Source organism: Apteryx rowi, unplaced genomic scaffold (assembly GCF_003343035.1).
Source record: "Apteryx rowi isolate R43461 unplaced genomic scaffold, aptRow1 scaffold_198, whole genome shotgun sequence".
Lineage (NCBI taxonomy): Eukaryota > Metazoa > Chordata > Aves > Apterygiformes > Apterygidae > Apteryx > Apteryx rowi.
The window spans coordinates 22,632-44,381 of NW_020448285.1; the positions used below are offsets into that span (position 1 = coordinate 22,632).

Here is a 21,750-nt window from a genome sequence, read left to right on the forward strand (position 1 = left end):
CAAAAAGTCAGGTGTGATCTTTAGCCCACTAGCAGGATATTGGGTAAACATCTACATCTAGACAGAGCTAGGACTAGGTGGGTTGAAACAGGAACATGTTGAATTGAAAATTAAACCTAAGTTCAGGCATGGTATATAAGCTTATATTTACCTTTCATGACTTGAACAACAATCAAGAAGTTATAAGTAAAAAGACTAGAATATGCAATATTCATCACTTCCAGGATGGTATTGGAAGACTAACCAGAATATAGTATCAGAATCATATCTTCATATGATTTCCGCAATGCATGGTGTATGGGTAGACATATATTTCAGGAACATGTGCTCTACCACCTACGCCTAGAATAGTTCAACTAGATCCCTGGGAATATGTAAATCTTGCTAGCTATACACGTGTACACAGCACAAGATGTCTGGGCAGCACATACGCTAGGTATCAGACCCAACATGTGGACATGGGTTAAAGGGCAAACACACAGTGGAATGCCTCGACTTTGCCGTGTTTATACAAAGGGAAGTGGCCCTCCTCATACAAATTATCCTAGTGATGTAAGATTCCACTTCATCTTACATTTAATTAGTTCAATATATGTTAATAGTTTCATAACTTTACAGTTATGCCTGTTCCAGTTTTTTCATTCATGCTGGCTGACATTCAGGATAATGTTTTATTTAAATTGAATCCACCTTGGGAATATAACTCACTGAGAAAATAAAAACAGGATAACAGATGAAAATATTTAAGTAGTCATGGTTGTTCTTTTACTCTGAGTGTTCTCCTGTTGCCCAGCTTTTCTGCATTCCCAACTATATCTGTCCAAGTTAATTTTTTTGCCTAAATTATTTATTTTCAGTGTTGTGGGAAGGAGCATTTTAATTAACTTCTGCTGAATTTCTCAGTGTGGGCTTTCATTTAATGTTTGACAGTTAGCTGGTAGGGAAGGATTCAGCTCACAGATTAAGACACCTAAATTTAGGTGTCCACTTCGAATCACAGAATGAGGGAGTCATGCAGTTTGAAAGGGATCCCAGGTCTCTAGTCCAACCTCCTGAATTCAGACCAGTTTTTTTAGGACTTGTGCAGTCAGGTCTTGCAAACCTCCAACAGCAGAGACCCCACAACCTCCCTGGGTAACCTGTTCCAAATGCTTAATTATCCTCATAGTGAAAAAGTTTTTTCCTTATGTGCAGTCAGAACTTCCCCATTTCAATTTGTGATGACTGTCTCTCGTTCTTCTGCCATACACCTCAGTTGGGAGCCTGGCTCCATCTTCTTGGTAACCTCCCATAGGTCCTGGGTGGCTGTGGTTAGATCTCCTTGAAGGCTTCTCTTTTCCAGGCTGAAGAAGCCCTGGTCCCTCAGCCTCTCCTCATGGGGCAAGTGCTGCAGCCATCCAGTCATCTTTGTGGCCCTCTGCTGAACTCATTCAAGCTTATCAACATCTTTCCTGTACCAGAGGTTCCAAAACTGGATGTAGTATTCCGTATGTCCAGATATGGTTTAATGAGTGTTGAGTAAAGGTGAATAGTTGCTTCTTTCAAACTACTGACTACGTGTGAGCTATGTGTCTAAACTCCTATTACAGCCAAAGGAAATCAAGGATTCAGTTCAGTCCCCAAAATTAGGTAACAAGCACCATTTGAGTTGCCCTAGCATGTACTGCTTGGCCTGCAGTTATCAATCCAGAAAGACACAGGACCACAGGACTCGTGTCATCATCTAGCTAGCTGTCTAACATACCCCAGGACATCTCAGATAGCACCAGATGCTTATGTGTATACAACTGCATTGAACTCACTGTGCCCCCTTTAAGCTTACTGAGATTTGAATAGCTCTCCAGAATTCACTGACTGCATTTTGTATAGGAATTTAGATGCTTAGTTCACATGCAGACACCCCCATTTAAACACCTACACAATATAAAATCTGCATCACACCCATGATGCATCTTATGCAAGATATCTTTATGCAACTCCATCTACTTCCCAACTACTAGGGAATATATTTTAAAACATATTTTTTAAATGTTAGAGACACAAAAAAGGAATAGAATGGAAAAATTGAATGGTTTATGAAACCAATCTTCTGCTATCATTGGTGACCATGTTACACAAAATATTTCCTAAATTTTTCGTGCTCCATCTTGGAAGGTAGGTTTTTGATTCTCACTGTTTGACAGGTGTTCCAAAATTTAACTGTGCAGATGGATGGAAACCTTTTCCTCGTTTCTAACTTAAATATATTCATGTCTGAAATGCTCATTGTTTGGCAACAGTCACTTTAAATTATTCATATCTTTGCTAGTACACACCTGTGTGAGTCTTATTAATAAATATGAGTTTTCTCCTAAACCCCAGATTTACTGTACATACAAGTGCATTTTTTCAGGATAGTGTTGTATTAGACACAGCCAAAGATTTATTTAGCATAGGTTTTACTCTATCATTGTGTTAGACTGTGGAACAATTAAACTTTTCAGAAGTCTTCCCATATAGCTTCCTCAATGTATTAATTTTCAAATGTATCTTGGGAGATTTTATATGGCCCATTTTCTTGTTATTGTTCTGATTTGCATAATTCCAACATTATCCAAATAATTCCTTTACCTTTCCTCTAGCATGCAATACCTTAAATCGTGGTACTGCCACATAATCCACCTGAATATACTGAGGCTGTACAAGATGTAAGTCAGGTAAGATTTTTTTCTGTATCTGTAGCTGCATAATCATTTCAAGTCACTTTTCTTTGTTGTTCAACTGGAGACATTTTCAAAACTAGGATTTAGGCAAATCTCAGTCACAATTTCTCCTGTGGCTACATTACTGACTATACAAAACTATGTACCTTAATCACAGAGTCACAGAATCATAGACATATTGGTTGGAAGAGTTTTCTTTAGGTTTTCCTCCAGAGTGTAACTGTCCATTGAAGTGGAGCTATCACTAGATCAGGTCTGACACAGCTTTGTCCAGCTGAGTCTTGAAATCCTTCAAGTATGGAAATTCCACCTCTCTGGGTAACCTGTTCCAGTGCTGCACTACCCTCTTGGTGAAGAATTATTTCCTAATATTCATTCAGAACCTTCCACTGTGCAATTTGTGGCCACTGTCCCTTACCAGATCATCTGCCACTATGGAGAAGAATTTGGTTCCATCACCGCCAGAGCTGCCTGTAAAGTACTGGTAGGCTGGTATTAGATTATTCCTTAGCCAAATCTTTGCCAACTCTGCCAAGCCAGGCAAGGACACATGCTGAAGTAGAATTATGTGCATTTTAGAGTAAAAAAAAACAAAACCAAAACAGCAAGTGTTTCATCCCATGTCAGAAATATAAACATATAAAAAATATAAACAACAGCTACTTTAGAACCTGCTGGATGAAAAGGACCAGAATGCGCAGTAAAAGATTCAGTTATGGAAAAGATGGTAGAAACATTTATTTAGTACTACTTAGTAATATATTCTTGGGGAGATAAAAAGAATTAACATAGTATTAAATTAAAATCCCCCTAGTGATAGAAAATACATTCTGAGAGATGTATTGAGAAATATAAATCCATATCAGTAGCAAAAATATAATGAGAACTCCTTTTTGGTAGTATTATAATTGCTAGTAAATGGATTCTTTCATACAGGAGATCAGTGAAAGTTATACGAGCATTGTGCAAGGATTTAGCCTGTAGTATAGATGCACTTACAACAAGATGGATTAACAAGATGAATTTTTTTTTTTTAGTATTAAAATATGGCTTATTTCCAGATATGGTAGATAAGCTACTTAGCTTATAAGTATTAAAATTTTGTCCACCATTGCTGCTGTACTGGTACAACCTTCTACAGCTCTGCTTTCTTAAAAAAAAAAACAAACCACTGTTTATTCAATAGTTACATTAATACACAAGGTTGTTTAGACCAGGCTTAAAGAATCACCCAAACCCTCGGAAAGTTATTAGGGAGTGTCTATGGAAATAAAGCATTCTTAAAACAACAGCTAAATCCAATGTGTCAACATAAGATAAACATATTGAAAACAGTATTGCAGACAGCATATATAAAATCGTGCAATATAGACTGCCACTAATGCTGTTGTCGAGACACTAAAAGACAAAAAATGATGAATAAGGTCAAAAACTCCATTCCTCTGAAAGAGTTAAGCTTTGATTTGGACAAAACTTATTATGGGTGGGAAGCAGAACTTTTAGGGAAACCAAAAGAAGATTAAAAAATAAGTCAGGACAAGCCAAAACCTCATAAATTTCTAGTCCAGATGTACTATCAAATGCATTCTCTTAACTTTTCAAATTAATATTATAATGAACATGGGACAGTTTTCTGTCCTGCTAAACTTGTTCATACGTCAAAAGTGGAATTTAAACCCTTCATAGTGGGGCTGTCTCTTAGTGTGTGCACATGCAAATGTTTTGTGTACATGTGTGTGTGCAAAAGCTGCTCCCTTATACACACTTAACCTGGATGCCTTTCAATTTCTATGAAAATATATTCATTTCACAGATGAGTATGTTAATTGTGTATTTAAAGGAAGGATAAGTTACTGTAGTACAATTAAAAGCTAGATAACAAATCCAGCTTTATATCCTTAAACTGCAGGACTGCAACACATCAAACCATTATAATTACTGTTAGGCAATATTTTGGATTGAGACTATCCTAAAGTGAGTGTATCCCTTCAGTGGGAATTAGCCACAGGCATTAGAGCAGAGAAAAAACAATGGGTATTGGCCCCCTTTGACTCATAACTAAGAATGTCACAGGTACCAGTCGTAAAAGACTAACTACATAAATTACTACATGCCTCTTTTTAATCCCTAAGGAAATTACGTCTGAAAGGATAACTTTTTAACCTGCTTCAGTAAAACTTAAAGCTTTGATGTTCACCAGTGGGCCAAATGTTGACCTCAATTTTTTTTGTGCGTGTTTCTGATTTCAAAGTTGTTTCTGACAACGGTGAGTAATAGTCACACTTGCACATCTAATGGACTATTGCCCCAAAGACTGTAACTGGTTTGCTTAATTCATGTACTTGAATTCTGGTGGTAGAACTATTTTTCATAGCTTGTAAATGATTCTTGAAATAACACCTTCTTCTCATTGTTGCTGAAAATTTTTGTGCAACTTTAATAAATAGTGTTTATCTGTACAATACTATATAAAAAGTGCTTTTGCTGTTATTTCTACAACTTTCATCAGGTTACTTTGAGATCTAAATAAATCATTATAATTAGGTAGGGAGGCTTTTGCTAAAAAGTATCTTTTTCACTTGCAGCATTCAGACAGTCCAGATTTGCTATTAAGACACTAAATGGCCTGCCAGCTCCCCTGCCACTGGTGCTGTAGGAAACAACTGACAGATGGAGGTACCCACAGGAGCCTCACTGAGGTTCTGCTCAGAGCTCACGAAAATGGGGACATAATAGCCTGGGAAGAGGAAAGTAAAAGGATATGTAACTTTGGGAGGGGGAACTATGGCATCAATAAATGGACTGTTTTTGATGAAGGATGTTAAAGTACATTTCCCACAGATGAGAAGTTATAAGCACAGTTTTTTAATAAAGGGAAAAATGCCAAGATGGAATCTAGTAAGACACTTCAAGGCCTAGTGCAAAGTTCAGACTTACTCAATGTTTTAATTAAAAGACAAAATAAATAGTAGTGACTCAGTTTCTCAGATGATACTGAATCAGCAATTGCAAACAATGAGGACAGTGAATTAATTGCAGTGGATCTGAAGAGACTGTGTGTTTTGACCCTTCTGTTCATGCCAAGTATTTTGTCTGCACTTATACAGTCATACTGTCAGCCAGATACTGCAGTAATGAAACTCACATCTATCAGTTCTTGAGCGCTGAAAGATAACTGCACAACTATTACGGTAAACACAGAGGGGTGAAAAGGAATTATAATAGGACCTTTAGCATGAGCCTGAATTTCAAATTCTAAATAATCTACTGCATTATTAATAATTACGGTAGAATAATGTGATTAGTACTTTTTATTTTTCAGCAACTAGATTTCTAGAATGCACAAAAGCTCTGATCAAGGCCAGAGACCTTGTACTGTGAGTTGTGGAGGCATGGGAAACCAAGGCTAACTATATAAAGAACTTAGGTACCAGTTCCCTTAGGAGAATCCAAAACCCTGATTTAGGTATCCAAGCTCCCTTATATTGTGTGGGAAGCAGGAAATGGCTTAAAACTAGCGAAGCAGGAAAAAGAACACAAGGGGCATAGCTGAAATCCTACATCCAGATTCTAATCTAGAGTTTTAACATTCAACTGAGGGCAACAGTCAGGTATCGTTAGCTATTCAAAATGCAGAGCCTGAAATTCTAAAGGTGTCTTACAACCACTCCTTCAGGGAACAGGCCAGGACTCATCCAGTTCTTTTAAATGGGGGAGAAAAAGGTCCATGGGAGGGAACAGGAGGGAGCAGCAGGAATAGGAGGAAAGAGGAACAGGAAGAAGGTCTTTGACAATATCTTGTATTACACGATTCTGAATGGAACATTTGCCCAGGTTACGGAAGAAAATAGGTTCAGTGCTCTTTACAGCATGAAGAGGTTTAAATATACATCTCTGATTTCCTAAGAGAACTTCCTGCTCACCAAATTATTGGCAAGGCAGAATGGAAAATACTTTCTTTTCTCCCTGTTGAAACTAGGTGACTACACAGAAAGGAATGGAAGATTCATGGGACCAAGAAGAAACCATGGAAAAAGGAATATGGTTCTATAGCCTTGTGGCTAAAGCACTCCCTTGAGAAGGAGAATTCTGCAGGCTGGTGTTTGCTCCTGTACACGCAGTTTATATCACAAGCTATTGTGTAATAAGAATCTGAGGAACCAAGACCAGAAACTATGGCCATGTTTCTAGACAAGTGCCTAACCATGGGGCAGAAGTGTCATATGTACTTTTGAACTTACCCTTCTGTTCCAGTGTATTTACATTTTGCAATTGGAATAGCCTCAACAGGAAAGACACAATGGGAATAATTTGGGTCTTTTTTCATTACAGCTCACTAGATTGCCTGCACTGTTGAATGCATCACTCAAGATAGCTGGGCTGCTTTGGAACCTGCATCGACAACAGCAGCACAAAGAGGGAAAGACTGGGTTTGATTTGGTGTGATTGGCTATGGTTCTAGTAATACATGTCCACATTGTGGGTTTAATAGCAATGAAGTCTGTCCTGGTTAACAGTCCTAGAAATGCACTGCACATCTATACATAATAGGCAATGCAAAGCAGTTTTTGCATAGCTATCTGAAACTGTCGTGTCTCTAACTTGCAGAATCTTGTGCATGCACAGAAAGCAAATTGCTCCATCCACACTGCAAGTGAAGTGCTCCAGGCGGCCATCAAACACAGCTTTGACCTTGGCTGCACAGGAGAGAAACTGCTCCCTTCACTCCAGTGGCGTCCTCCAGTGTGTACTGCAAGACTCCAAGTATTGGCACAAAAAAATCCGCACCTTAAAAGAACTCCTTTAGTGCACTAAATTGCTAATAATGATGATTCCAGTAACTGGAAGGTCTATGTGGAATAGCTCAGTGTGGGCAGAGATAGTAACTCAAATCCTGCAAGTAGCCACATTAGCATGGTGCTGCAGCTAGATAAATTCACATTTTGATGTATTATGCAGTGTGGACGTACCCTTAGGGAGTCTGACCCTCCTGCTACAGGAAGTGCCAAACACTTCTTTTGCAATGTGTAACTGGGAGAGGATTGGGGTAATAGCCCAAAATATTCACCTGCTGCTACGTGAATTGATTACACAATATTTAGTATAACAGTGTATAACATTATATCAAATTGAGCTGCCTCCTTTACAAATGGATTACTTCTCTATTACTATCTGCAATTCAATGACAATACAGTTTTCAGCCCTTTAAGGAGCAGAGCAGCCTAATTCTTTCAAAAAAACTAATGTAAGACAAAGATACTAAGTAGTTGCAAAATAAGTCTTATATCGCCTCCTTTTTGAATCTACTGATGGCAAAAACAACCATGAGACTACTGATAAAGACAGTTTTCTCAGAAGAATTTTCTTCTTTTTGAGTTGTTTAAGCCTTTTTAAGGCCTCAACAATTTTTAATTCTTCTTTGATATGAGCTAAATATTAAAGGGAAATGATTTAGACAAAAAAGCAATATGAAAATAATGTAGAAAATGTTCTATTTGATTATTAGCAGTATCTATGCCAGAAACTGCACCAAATGAAAAGCTGCAGAAAGTATCTATGCTATTAAGAACCTGACATTTTGTATCTGTGTCCAGTGGTCTTCATTCTTATTAGTTTGAGAACTTTCAGTATATGTTCATTCAAATTGCAAATTAATTTTTCCAGTATCGAGTGTTTGAAAACAAAGAAATGTTTTCCCATTTTGGCCTGCCATCTAGCGTTAAAACGCAGAATATCTGTGTTCTGTGTTTACAAAGCTTAAAATACTTCGACTATTCAGCTTCTGCATATGTCAGGCTACACTGAGTGTGAATAGAAAACAGCATTTTCCCTAAGGCTTAATTGAAGATGTTAGATTTAAGCAATTATCCCAGATACCATTATTAACAGAATACTACTCTACCAATTGATGTTAGTTTATCCAAGTGCTTTGAAATACTTGGTTTTTTTGGTTCGTTTGAGTCTCTTAGATGGCTGTGCTGTGTTTCCAGGATACCATCCATAAACAACAGGACAAGTGAAAAAAAAAAACCTATCTGAATGTATTCAAATTATATAAATGATAAAAATATTTATCATACCTGTATGTTAAATGTACAGTAAAAATATTTTCTCAGAATTAATATCTCACTCCTGAAGTTGTTCCATGGAGGCTTAATTCATTTAAGCTGAAGTCACTGAACTCTGCAGCTCGAATAGCAATAAAGAGTATTTAATTTTGCAAGGAATTCCAGAAGTAATTAATTTCAGTATATCTGCTCCCCTTTTATACGGAAGAAGACTGTAAGAAAATAACTTGTTTAAACTTTCTTGTTGCATAGATCAGGCTAGAAAACCCTAGAAAAACAAATGGAACAATCACTTATGGTAAATATCCATTTTTATCAAATTGCCTCATAGTGCATTATGACTTTTTCCCCAAGTAGCAGTCCAAGATAAACATACAAATGTGAATGTCAGAAATTATTAATAAGATTTAAAAGCATAGCACACATATAAATGAATACAGCTAACACACTTGTAGTGAGACCATCACAATACCCTGAATGTGTATGTTTAAAGAATTATACCATCCTGATATTTCAGAAAATGTTTTGAAAGCCTTTGAATTTTTTAATTAAGTTACAGAGATGGCATTCATTAAAATCAAACCACTTTCAGTATTATCCTGAAGTGGAAACTAACAAATTTTAATGGACCACTCCAACAGATCCTGAGTGCTGGCTATACAACCTAACACAGATCAGCAAACAAAACATCAGTAATCACAAATTCTTGTTTGAGACTTTCCATACCAAGTATTAAAAGAAAAATAATTTTAAAAGTTAATGTACATCCTATTGAAAATATAACATATCTCAAAATGTGGTGAATGGGATCATTTACATACTACATGAAAAATATTCTAACTGGAGTTAGCCACCCTCAGAATACCACGGCTAGGTTCATCTATCTCATCTAAAAATTAGGTGTTTAGTCAAACGCAATGAACCACCTCTCCTTTGACTACTGAGAGAGCCTACAAAATTACCTTATTTGAGGTTTCTGTGTTTTAGTTTAATAAATTTAAGATCAATTCCTCTCAATGTCAAGACCACAGTAAAGAGAAGGCAAAAAGAAATGTTTCAGAGGGATGCAGAATCCATGCCTGGGATATGGAAATTTGTCTGTTTTGTCTGTGTTTTTTTAGTTCTTTTGGAGAGCTGCGTGATTGTTCTGTGAGAGACAGTAGATGAACCACGGCCTCTGAACAAGTCAGATCAGACAGGTTTGGTTCTCAGGGAGAGCTGTGCAGCATGAATGTGTTGGTTTGTGCTTAGATTAGAAGTGTGAACCCCCTGAATTATTACTCTCTTCCCTTAGGAAAGTTATGAATCTAGGCAGTATATACCAGTGGTAAAACAACCCCCAGAGCAGGCACAGGAAGGAATTTCACAAGGAGTTTATGGGAGAAAGTGTGACTGTTTAGGAAGGAACTATGTACAGATAAAAGGGACCAGCTGTGACCTACCTTGAATATATCATTTGCCAGTCAAAGAAAGGTAGGATGTGCACTGGCAGCATGGAGATCAATGTGGCCTAACTTCCTTCTTACTGAAGTTGTTGGTCTTGTTTTCCCTAACCCTTTGTGATAGTAAATATGCACATTATCCTACTTAAAGCCAGCTCAGGCTGTTGCTTCAGACGGGCTTCTTAAGCCATCTTATAAAATCCAATTCAGTTCACCATGCAGCCCCACAGACAGGAGTCCTGGGGCTTGCACAAGGGCAGAAACAGCTGTGAAGCTGCTTAAGCAAATACTGCTGCCAAAGAAACTGCTCCTGTACCATTGCCTAAGATTCACCAGTACTATATTGCTGTCATAATAGGGGGTGGCCTTTACCCAAAGAAACCTTCATAAAACAATAGGTAGCAAAATCTCCACACTTAGCTATGTCTTGCATTTAGGGCAGAGACGCCTACTGTTTCAGCTACTTGGTTAAAAAAAAAGCTTAAATTACCATGAAAGCACATGATAAATTAAAGAATAGCACACAAGTATTAAAAACATTTACCAGGAGAAACCTGACACTAAATAAAACAACCAGATGTGTAATCATCTATAAAAAAGAAATGCATACCACACCTGCAGAACAGAGTACTGTAATCCAGAAAGTGGCAATTCTGAAAAGATTTAGGAGAGAAAAGATGAGCACCGCAGTGTGAATCGTCACTGTGTTGTGCCAAAAGGACCCTTGATAGTCCTTGGCTCATGAGCTGTTTATGACCACTGAGTACTTCACTAGTAAAAGTGATAGCCAAATACTGCCTTTACATCTTGCCTTGATATTCTTAAGAGCACTAAAAATTTGACAGGAAGCAAAAGCAAGTACAAAAATATTCAGTTAATATTTGTAAAGTATTCAAGAGCTGGAGAATGCGCCTTACACAGGGAGATGTAGAAAGTTCTGTTTATCAAAAATAAGTGATATTAATTGCATGTGATGGGTATACATTTTTGGGGGGGGATGAAAATACAAGGTAAGAAAAAAATTTTTTTTTTTAATGGGCAAGAGAAAGACCAGAGGCAGATGACTGGAAACTGAAACCAAACTGAAACCACAAATGAAGCATTATCTTTCTAAAAGTGGAGGCAATGAGTTCACCAGTCCACCAAGGGATGTGGTGGATTCACCACCTTTCAAAATCACCACCTTTGGTCTAGACACACCCCCATCACAGGCGTGAAGCTCGCAGGCCTGCCACCCTCCAGAAGTCTGGCCGGGTAACACAACGGTGCCCCTTAAACCCGACAAACCTACGAAAAATACAGTATTGGTAATCTCGCTCAAAGTATTAAACGTGAAAGGGGGGGGGGCATATGCCCGGGGCACATCCACCTGGAGGTGGCGGACCCGCGTCCCAACGCTCCCCTCCTGCCCACAAGGGAGGGGAGGGGAGGAACCCGCCGGCGGCGCCGTTGGGCGGTGCCCGCCCGCGTCACCAGCCGGGCACAGAGCCGCAACCGCCCCCCGCGTGCCGCCCCGCCCCGCCCCCCGCGTGCTGCCCTGCACGTCCCCTCCTGCCCTCCCCGCCCGCTGCCACCGCCACGACCTTGCCCCGCCCAGCCCCTCCCCCTGGACCTCCAAGCGGATGCGTCACCGGACGTCACGTTCCCCCCTCCCCACACCGCCCCTGGCGGCCGGCGAGGCTGCGTCCGCCTCAGCTGTTTCCGGCGTGCCGCGCGGGGCGCATGCGCAGAGGCGCGGCCCAGCTTCCTGCTGCGCGCGGTGTGGCCGCGGCCGTTGTTGTGGTGCTGCCGCCCTCGGTCCCGCTCCGCGGGGGGGGCAGCTGTAGCGGCGTCGCCCCTGCTGGCGAGGGCGGCAGGCCTGCCCGGGGCCCGGCTGCGGGAGCGGGGAAGGCGGGAGCCGTTCCTGGCAGGTAGCCGCCGCCGCCGCCGGCGGGGTGGGCCGGGGTGGGCCGGCGGGAGGCGCGGCGGGGCCCGGCTCCCCGGTCCCGCGGCTGCTCTCGAAATCGCTTCTGCGAAACGGCCCAGGGTACAAACAGGTGCTCCCCATCCCGGAACAGAGGGCCTGTGCGTATATATATTTCAGCCCGGCTCGTCCCGTAGAGGTAGGTTAGAGCCCGGTTGGACCGGTGTGACCGAGGTAGAAGGACTAGGTGGTTTGGAGCAGAAACAGCTTAAGTTCAGGCTGCCATTGAGGAAACAGTAAGTAGCGAAACGTCCGCCCGCAGTTATTTCGCCTGTGCTTTTACTTCGGCTTCAGCTGCCGCGGATCTTGTCCTGACCTCTTGTGGCACTTTTCACAGGAGAGGTCTAAGGTCTGAGTTTGGTCATTTAGGTAAATAATGGATAAATCAACTTGCTCTTGAGGTTTCTGTGCAGCTCTTGTATAATGTTAAGGTTACTCAGTCACACCCTAGAAATGTCTGTATTTTTCATGTGGAGTTAGGATTATTTATAAGAAAAAATTTTAAGACTGTACTACCCTTAGTTCTTAGGACGGAGAGATTGCAATGAACTCATTTGTGGCTTCTGCTGAAGTTTTGTTCAAAGAATGGGTGCACTTCCTCCCCGGGAGGAGTTTTTTAATGGAGTAGTAATACAGTTTCAGTTTCATTTGAAATTTGGTCTATTTGCATGAGATAACTTGTCAAAGAGAGAGTTTTCTGCTTATTAGAAAAACTAGCTAGGAATTTTCTGTATGCCACTATGTGCTTTTAACAGGTGTTGCATATTGCACAAGATGGACTTAAACTGACATGTTAGGATGATATTACCAAATGTCCTGAGCAGTAGGTTTCCCCATGGGACTTTTTGATTTGAATGTTTTCTGCCTTTAATAGAATGATAAAGAAGTTGCATCTGTTTTGAACAACTTCTAGATTTTAGTTTAACTTGTTACCATTTTTGTTTCGTTTCCCTTTTTTTCTATTTCAGGTAACACCATGATATGAGACTTATTTTTGAATTATATTTTCTGGAATGAAGTAGACCGACACATTGGAAGTGTAATTATTTATAAGTAATGACAGTTTATTTAACTTTAGATGCATATTTGTGCTTTGTGATTAACCCAAGAAGTCTTTGGTGGAAGCAAAGAAATAAATACCTATATTTGTATAGATCTAAACTCTCCTGGAGGATAAATCATGCCATTCATCTTAGAGTTTTTCATACAAACAAGCCTCAGTGTAAATGGGCCAGAAGTAGAACACTTTGGTGTAACAAACACATTTACAGCCATGACCCTTTGTATGAGAGAGTTTCTAAACTTTTAACTTCTTCTTCCAAAGGACTTACAAAAGTGAACAATCGCATGTCACGAATCAAGAGTACTATAGAATCTGTTTCAAAGGCAGTGTCTGGCACTCACAGTGAACTGGTTTCACGGATAGCTCGATTAAAGCCACACTCGGGTACTCTGGGAAAAACAACTAAAAGTAATGCAAATGAAATTAACCTCAAGGCAAATCTAGAAAATGGTAAACAAGTCACAGATGCCAGAACTCAAGAAGATTGCAACAGTGGCCTAGCTGCCAAGAAGTTCACTCATGAAGAAGAAAACTTGGAGACTGCATTGATAAGTTCAAGTGGTATTAACCAAGATACTCCAGAAGATTCAACATATGCTAAAAGCCACCTGTTTCATGTAAGCTACTTCTCTACAAATTTTGGAGAGACTTACAGCTTTGTAGCAGACCATATCAACTGGTACTTTAGTAATAATTCTGTTATGAATCAAGAGAAAAAAAGGAATGCTTTATTACGGGATTCTGAAAGTGAAGTGAGGGATAAGCTTGACTCACCAGAAAATACTGTAATGAGTGAAGAAAATAGGGTGAATTCAGCAGCTACTTTAGTTCCTGAAGCAGAGACTCTGGGTGCTGAAAAGACAAATGCTGCTCTTCCAGCTTCCACTAAAAAAAGTATTGCAAACTTCCTTTCATATCCCAGTAATAGTGTACAAGCTTTTGTAGACAGCTACATTGGTGGGCTGGTTCCCAAGTTAAGATCTGATGCAAAAGTTGTTTCAGAAGTGAAGAGTAAACAGCTAGAACAAGAAGTGTCTGAGAAGGACAAGGAGGACCAAACAAGTGAGACTAAAACTGCAGAAGAGAAGGAAAAGCGACTGTCTCTTCAGAGAGAAAAGGCAGGTCTTTGCTTAGTGTTTTTATTTTATATATATATATATATATATGTGTGTGTGTGTGTGTATATGTGTATACATATATGTTTTAGCTGCTATAGTAATTTTATGTTTTCAGTGCAACTCTGAAATTGTAATATTTGGACTATGAAAGAGCATATCTATTTCAAGTGGAAATACTGGAGCTAGATTTGGTGTATTGTTGCTGTGAGCCTGATTTATTTATTTCCTAGTAAACAAACAATCAAAGAGGTGGGTGCTTACGTTTAAGACACCCTAATTTGGAGCCTGTAACAGACCTCTAGTAAAACATGCTGTCCATTACTTCTGAGAATTCTTAAAATAACCCTTTGGAATTAGTCTTGACAATTTTGTGTGTATTATTGGAGTGGTTTTTATGTTCTCTGTATATCTTTTTTTAGATTATTGCGAGAGTGAGTATTGATAATAGGACTCGGGCTTTAGTTCAAGCCCTACGAAGATCCTCTAACCGAAGAGTCTGTATCAGCAGGGTTGAAGAACTGACTTACCATCTTCTGGAATTTCCAGAGAGCAGAGGCGTTGCAATTAAGGTGCAAATAATTATTATGCTTGGACAAGCAATAAGTACTTGATAGAAAAATTGTTATAGAACGATGTGAAATTTTAATTTTGTTCTTTTGTGACTTGCCATATTTTCTACTTGTAAAGATTACAATTTTTTTTATAGCTACTTTTTTAGCTGGTTCAAGCAGATCTACATGTAAATTATCAGTAGCTTAGGACTCTTAAGATTGCTATATTAAATTTAGAAGCATACAGCATTGCCATGTGGATAGGTAATATAGCTTATCCTAGTGATAGACAAAGGTCATACGCTGTGTCCTCTCTCGCCAGTGACCAGACCAGATCGGAATGTACAGTACAGTGATCTACATATGCACAATAGTCTTGATGCTTCTTTGCGTGCTCCCTTTGAAGAGAAAGAACAGGAGTGGAGACTAATCATCAAATAAGTTAATGTAATCTAGTCCTACACGTTCTCTTTCCTACATGCAGTGAGAGGACAGGAGGTGGGCAATAGATTATTCTAGCAGTACTAGCCGAATCCCAGTATTTGTCAATCCCAAGTCTTTTTCTATATGAGGTGACGGATGCATGATGTGGGTTGCAGCATTGCTGGAAGAGATCTTTGGGAACTGAGTGCGGGCCAGATGAATTGTCCTGGCAGGGTTATGGTTTGGCATGCCCGTGAATAATTCTTAAGAATTATTTTATTATGAAAGAACATACTCACTACTTCCATCTTGATTACAATCTTTTGAATGCTTTTATGAGAGTAATTGTAAATTTATAAATTATTTAGTGTGAGGAAAAATTTTTATTTTCATTTTGTTATAATATTAATGTACTTTGAAGGCACTTATTTTAAAACAGTGTGATACTTATTCAGCAAAGTCTAGGCTTCTAGCAGTACTCATTATACTTAATATTAGAGTTGATATTTGGCCAATGTAACAAATTAATGTTAATGAAACTAAACTGCTGGTAAGTATAGTTTTTATAACTGCTTTAGAAAGATTTAAATTTCACCTTGATTGTTTAATTCTGATATAAGAGCAGGGAAGAACTACATAATATTGAAGTCCTTTCTTTCCTTTTTGTGTTCAAAATAGAGATAGTAAATATACATTTTAAAAGGGGTTTTTTTGGACTTTAACTAATATGTTACATTTACACTTAAATGCCAAACCAGTAAATTCAGATTTGGATTCTTTTGGTATAAACCTTTGAATAATTACAAAGACTTTTCATTTCAACTATAGGAAAAATTAATTCCATGCCTACTGCGCCTGAGACAGGCAAATGATGAAAGTCTTCAGGCTGCTGTTAGAGAGGCTTTAGCTATAATTGGATATACAGACCCTGTGAAAGGCTGGGGAATTCGAGTCCTCGCTATTGATGGAGGAGGAACAAGGTAAAACTTTGGGGTATTTTTTTTCTTTTGGTTTTTGTTCTAGACTTTCTGATACTGTAACTCCTAATAAAATTTCAGTTTCTCTTCAATAATTTTGTGTCTAAGCCTGCAATTTATGATTTACAGTTCTATTGCAGATGAGTAGGCAAGTCATGGATACTTATTTTTGTATGTGTTTGTGCTTAAGCATCCATGCATCATGGAAATAATTTATCTATTTAAGGTTAACTATGCATAAGTACTTCTTGGATTGGCTATTTCTTCTTTGGAAATAAATTAAATGGTTATTTGGATCAGACTGCTCATACTGATCTCAGAAATCCAAAACTGGTATGAAATGCTAGAATAAGTTTATACTTTTATGATTGTATTCACCTAATAATACAAAAATGTTTCTTACATCTTTCTGGAGGGTGACCTGCCTTAGCAGCACTAGCCTCACATGAAAAAATGAACAGGCTAGTGGCAAAAGCTATCTACCAGTACTCTTGATTGATATTTCTTCTCCTACAACTAGCTTTTTTTTTTTCTCTTGAATACATATACACACACACACACACACCCCCAAATGTCCTTAGTTACTTGGGCTCTAGTTTTGCATGAGTTTATGCATCTACCACAGTTTGCAAAGAGTAGTACCAAAAGCATGTTGGTTTAAATTTAAGCCTGATGTTTACAAAAAGCTGTGTGTTCAAGCATTTTTGAAGAAATTTTCTTTGCAATTATGTACTGATTCACAAATGTTTATTGATAGGAAACGAAATACAAAGTTGCAAAACTGTGTCAAAAACAGTTTTACAAGCTTCTTGTTTCTCCATGGTATTTATTTACTCACAGCAAAATTACTTGTCCTCATTTAGGAATAATTGTGTTACAACTTCAAAGTTATTTTTGTTGATATTTTCCAAAAGTCGTCACCTTTGAAACTGGAGATTAAAAGGTCAGTGTAAAATACAGTTTTGAGCAAGTAGAAAGATGAATTCTTTGCAGATAACAGCATGATACTGTGGATGTTTTCAGTCACATGCTTCATTTAGTACTGCATTACATAAGAGCTGTAAAATTAAGTTTCAGCCTTGAGCAAATGTAGTTGATCACATTATTGTCTGTGTTAGAGGAACTATAATGCGTGTTCATTAGTTTAGTTTTCAATAATTGCCTACATATAAATAAAATGCTTTAATTATTTTATTAGATTTCTAGGGGAGTGACATCATAAGGACTTTTTTGCAATTTGCCTTCTTTTATATTAACATTTTGCTAACAGATGTGTGAAATAGTTGCCTTCATATGTACGGTGTTCATATTTTAATTAGAATGACTTTTTTGTAAATTTGGTGTTTGTGCTAAACACGAATATTTGAAAATATGGGACTATTGTCTAATGCAATGTACAATTATTATTAAAATATTTTAAATTTAAGTATTTATGAAAAATATCCAAGTTCAAATTTATTCTAAGAGAAGTATTCTATACTTTTGAATGTAAAGATACTGTTCCAATAAAATATGAAGACAGCTTGGTGATACACGCTTGATTATTAATATTCATATTAGTTTTATGATACTATAAATACAGAACCCTTCCTTTTTCCTATGTGCCTCCTTGTCAATGGAGGAGTGTTCTTTGTAGTATGTTTTACAGAACAGTATCTTGAAAAAGTCATTATGGATTTTTGGGGTTCCAGTTGTCTTCATTAGGACATGTTATGTTTTGAAAGCAATAGCTACATCTGTACCACCAAATGAAGCAAGTCCAGAGAGTGAGCCTGAGCACTGGCCACTGATTATTGTGCTACTTAATTGATAGCTTTCAGATGGTTATAGTTTTGGACTGGGTTGACTAGCTTTTCAACTAGCCCAAGCCTCAACAGATTTGGGGGATAGTATGCATGAGAGGCCCTTCTCAGCGGAAAGTATTGGCAAGATGGCACTTGCTTTGGCACTCCTTCTGCCATACACAGTCCTCCAGTGCTCTTCCAGCAGAGTTTGCACCCTTGCATGCCCTCACATCATGCCTCCGGGCATGCGACAGATACTCTCAATTTCGTGCTATAGAAGCACAAGTCATGGGCTGGAACATATCTCTCCTGTTATTTCAGACAAATTGAATTGATGTGGAAAAACACATACAAGAAGATAATTGCCTTTATGTTGCAAGGGGCACTGTGTGGATCTGCAAAGAGTGAGGGCTAAGTGCTATGTAGTGTGGATGCAGCACGAATTGATCCTGAGTCTGCATTCCCTGAAGGAGAACATTCCTCAGGCTGTGCTGCAAAACAATATAGTTGTAGCTGTTGAGTACCAAAATTGAATTGTACTTCTTCTAGCATGCCTGACATTTATATTTAATACACATCTTTTCATTGCTAATTGCTCCTTTGTTCCCTGAAGTGTTCAGGAGGATTCTTACAGTTGTAGTTATTAGTTATAATTAATTATAATTAAGCAAAAGTGACTTAATTAGAGCTACATAAGATAAAACTACCACTGTGTATGAAGTTATGTTTTCATATTCCAGGGGTTTAGTTGCACTTCAGACTCTACGGAAACTAGAAGAACTTACTGGAAAGCCTGTTCATCATCTTTTTGACTACATTTGTGGTGTAAGCACAGGTAATTCTTAATCCACACGTTGGAATTTTGCTATGAATATGGTAAAAGAACATCTGAAGATAGATGTAGATTTTGAAGGATTTGCCAGGTTTCCACCTTTGAGTGTAAGCTGGGAAAGTACAGGTGTGATTTCTAAAGGCTTTCTTTTTTCTTCATCCAAGTAAAAGCTTAGGGTGATTCGTGATGTAATTGTTGCTTTTAATTAAAATGGCAAACTGATTTGTCATTTTTCAGTGAATATGAAAGCCTCATTGTGCAGACAGAGGCAAAGATGTTAGATATTTCTGGGGCTTTCCAGAAAAATAAGGTAACGTTCCTCAGGGATTGATACTGGACCAGTAGTGTTTAAAGTCTTTATTAATGACCTAAACACCAGGACAGATTGCACTTTTAGCAAGATCATGGATGATACCAGATTAGGGAGAGTGGTCAATACACTGGAGGGCCTTTATTCAGAGGCTGGAGAAATGGCTTGACAGAAACCGTGTGAGGTTTGACAGAGCCAAATACAAAGTCCTCCATCTGGGGTGGAATAACCTTATCTAAAAGTACAGGCTGGAGGCTGATTAGCTAGAAATTAGCTTTGCAGAAAAAGACCTGGTCCTGCTGGAGCAAGCTGAACATGAGTCAGCAGTGTGCTCTTGTAGCAAAGAAAGCTGACCACATACTGGCTTGTATTAACAAGAATATACCCAACACATTGAGGACCCTCTACTTGACCCTTGTACATCCGGTTTTGGCTCCCCAGTACAAGACAGACGTCGACATACTGAGCAAGTCTGGCAGAGGACCACCAAGATGGTCAGGGGATTGAAGGACGTGACATGAGGAGAGGGTGAGAGAACTGGGTTTGTTCAGCCTTAAGAAGAAAAGGCTAAGCAGAGACCTTATTGCTGTTTCTAATGTGAAAATGCGGAGAAGGTGGAGCCAGACTCTTCTTGAAGATGCGCAGTAGTAGGAGAAAAGCCAACAGACACAAGTTGAAATGAGGGAAATTAGCCATAAGGAAATGTTTTCATTGTGAGGATGGTCAAACACTGGGAGAGGTTGCCCACACTGGGTTTCAAATCCCCATCTGTGGAGATTCAAAACTCAGCTGAATGAGGTCCTGAGCAACCTGCTCTAATTGAACCTGTTTGAACAGGAATTTGGGACTAGATGACCTCTAGAGGCTCCTCCCAACCTTAATTACTCTGATTCACTGATAAGTTACTTCTCGTTCAGAAGGCGGAAGCTCCAAAGTGTAAGTTTCTTTTAGAAAGGCCATAATGATTAATGTCTTTTGGAGATGATGCCAGACCAGTAGCAGCATAATACTGATATATAGCATAAGAAGTATGCTGTAGTTCAGCAGTTCAGTTTCCTTTAGAAACGCACCTTCTCCACTTTTTCTGCACTAAACTTATCTTCAAATACAATTTTAAATTCTGAAATACTTTAAACATGGGATCACCACGGGTAGTTATACTGCAGTCTGTGTTTCCAAAGATCTACTTAGTAGATTCAAAATTGTAGGGAAGGAGAGAATGTTTAGGTCTACTAGACAGAATTCATTTGTGAGTGCGGTGTGGTTCTGTGCTTTACATTCTTAAGAGTCTCCAAAGAATTTGTATGTAAATTATTTTAGCAGTGAGGCATTGTTTCTTTTGGAAGATAATTTCACTAACAAAACACTTTTCTAATGTTTCCTTCAATCATGATTAAGATTTTTTTTTTAATCTTTGATAGAACCAGTGTTCTTACTCAGTTTGCGCTCAGTACTCTGATTAGAACTGACTTCATTCTTCTCACCAGCTTTTGTTTTTTGTAACTGCTAATGAATACTTAACATGTTCTTTTAATGTCTCCCTAAGTTCTCTTAAGCTTTGTTTACCCTAGCAAGCTTTTGTCTGCACTAGTTGAACTTACAGCAGGTGACAGTACATAGCTGGGAAAGGTTGTACGTAACTGTCAGCTCGTGCTAGCAGTGCACTTTTCCATTATAGTTTGTGTTGACAATACATTAGATTCTGTATGGGAGAAGATAGCAATGGGTTTCGTAGAAGCTAGCAGTGTGATGAGTGGTAGTTTACAAGAGTGGTGTATTAAAGGATTGGAGGAATGTCTTTTGGATATTACAGTTCTTTGTGCTGTGCTATTCTTATCTTTTATTATCCTTTAGCCATTCTTCCTTTGAAATTTAGAAATAATCAGTTTGTAACGATTTCAACATCACAGAGTCTGTCCTTGTAGTTAGCTTCTCTGTACTTCTCTTCACTGGTGGTCATGGGGAGCAAACAGGGGCAGTCACACAAAGATTGCTGTAGTGGGCTCTGCATATTTAGGTCATGAGGCTGTTGGTGAGCATGATTCTTGGACGTGGAAGCATCAGAGAATCTGTAAGCCTGAGAAATGCAATGATGGCCGATGAGTTAAAATATATATATATATTCAATATTTTTTTCTTATGGGGAATCAAGCTAATGTGAATTCTGTATTAAGTTTGTGCCTGTTCTGAGCAAAAATCCAAGGATGAAAGCAAGACCTTTTGAGAGGAGGAAGTGCCATTGCCCCATCAACTGAGCTGCCTGAGAATTCTGTAAGTGAGGGTGATTATCACTGATCTCTGTAGAATATGATGTGCTTTCACAGATGTACACAACATTGAACTTGCTGAGGACATCTTATCTGCAGGGAAGCTGTGGATGTAGCTTGTTTTTTTGTTTTTTGGGGTTTTGGGTTTTTTTTTTTAACGCTCACGTGATCTCCAAATACATCAGTCAAAAAGATACTTCTCAATAATGGTGTGCTTTTGATTCGATCACAGGGAGCAGTTTATAGCATC

General features: G+C 38.7%; 1 protein-coding gene across 12 annotated transcripts in view; it reads left to right on the forward strand.

Annotated features, from left to right (window-relative positions):
* The first annotated feature begins 11,926 nt into the window (after positions 1-11,926).
* PNPLA8 (patatin like phospholipase domain containing 8) overlaps positions 11,927-21,750 on the forward strand; it is a 42,447-nt gene continuing 32,623 nt past the window's right edge. For 6 of the 12 annotated variants that reach the window (XR_003253026.1, XR_003253027.1, XM_026063019.1 and 3 more), the window contains exons 1-5: positions 11,927-12,122; positions 13,144-14,356; positions 14,776-14,925; positions 16,159-16,310; positions 18,832-18,926. Coding sequence is in view for 10 of the 12 variants with exons in the window: in XM_026063019.1 (XP_025918804.1) it covers positions 13,232-14,356; positions 14,776-14,925; positions 16,159-16,310; positions 18,832-18,926 (1,522 nt within the window). In the remaining 2 variants the exon portion in view is untranslated. Of the gene's footprint in view, positions 12,123-12,164; positions 12,412-12,439; positions 12,545-13,143; positions 14,357-14,775; positions 14,926-16,158; positions 16,311-18,831; positions 18,927-21,750 lie in introns of those variants that run through there. The other 6 variants (XM_026063013.1, XM_026063010.1, XM_026063014.1 and 3 more) reach the window with 6 other exon arrangements.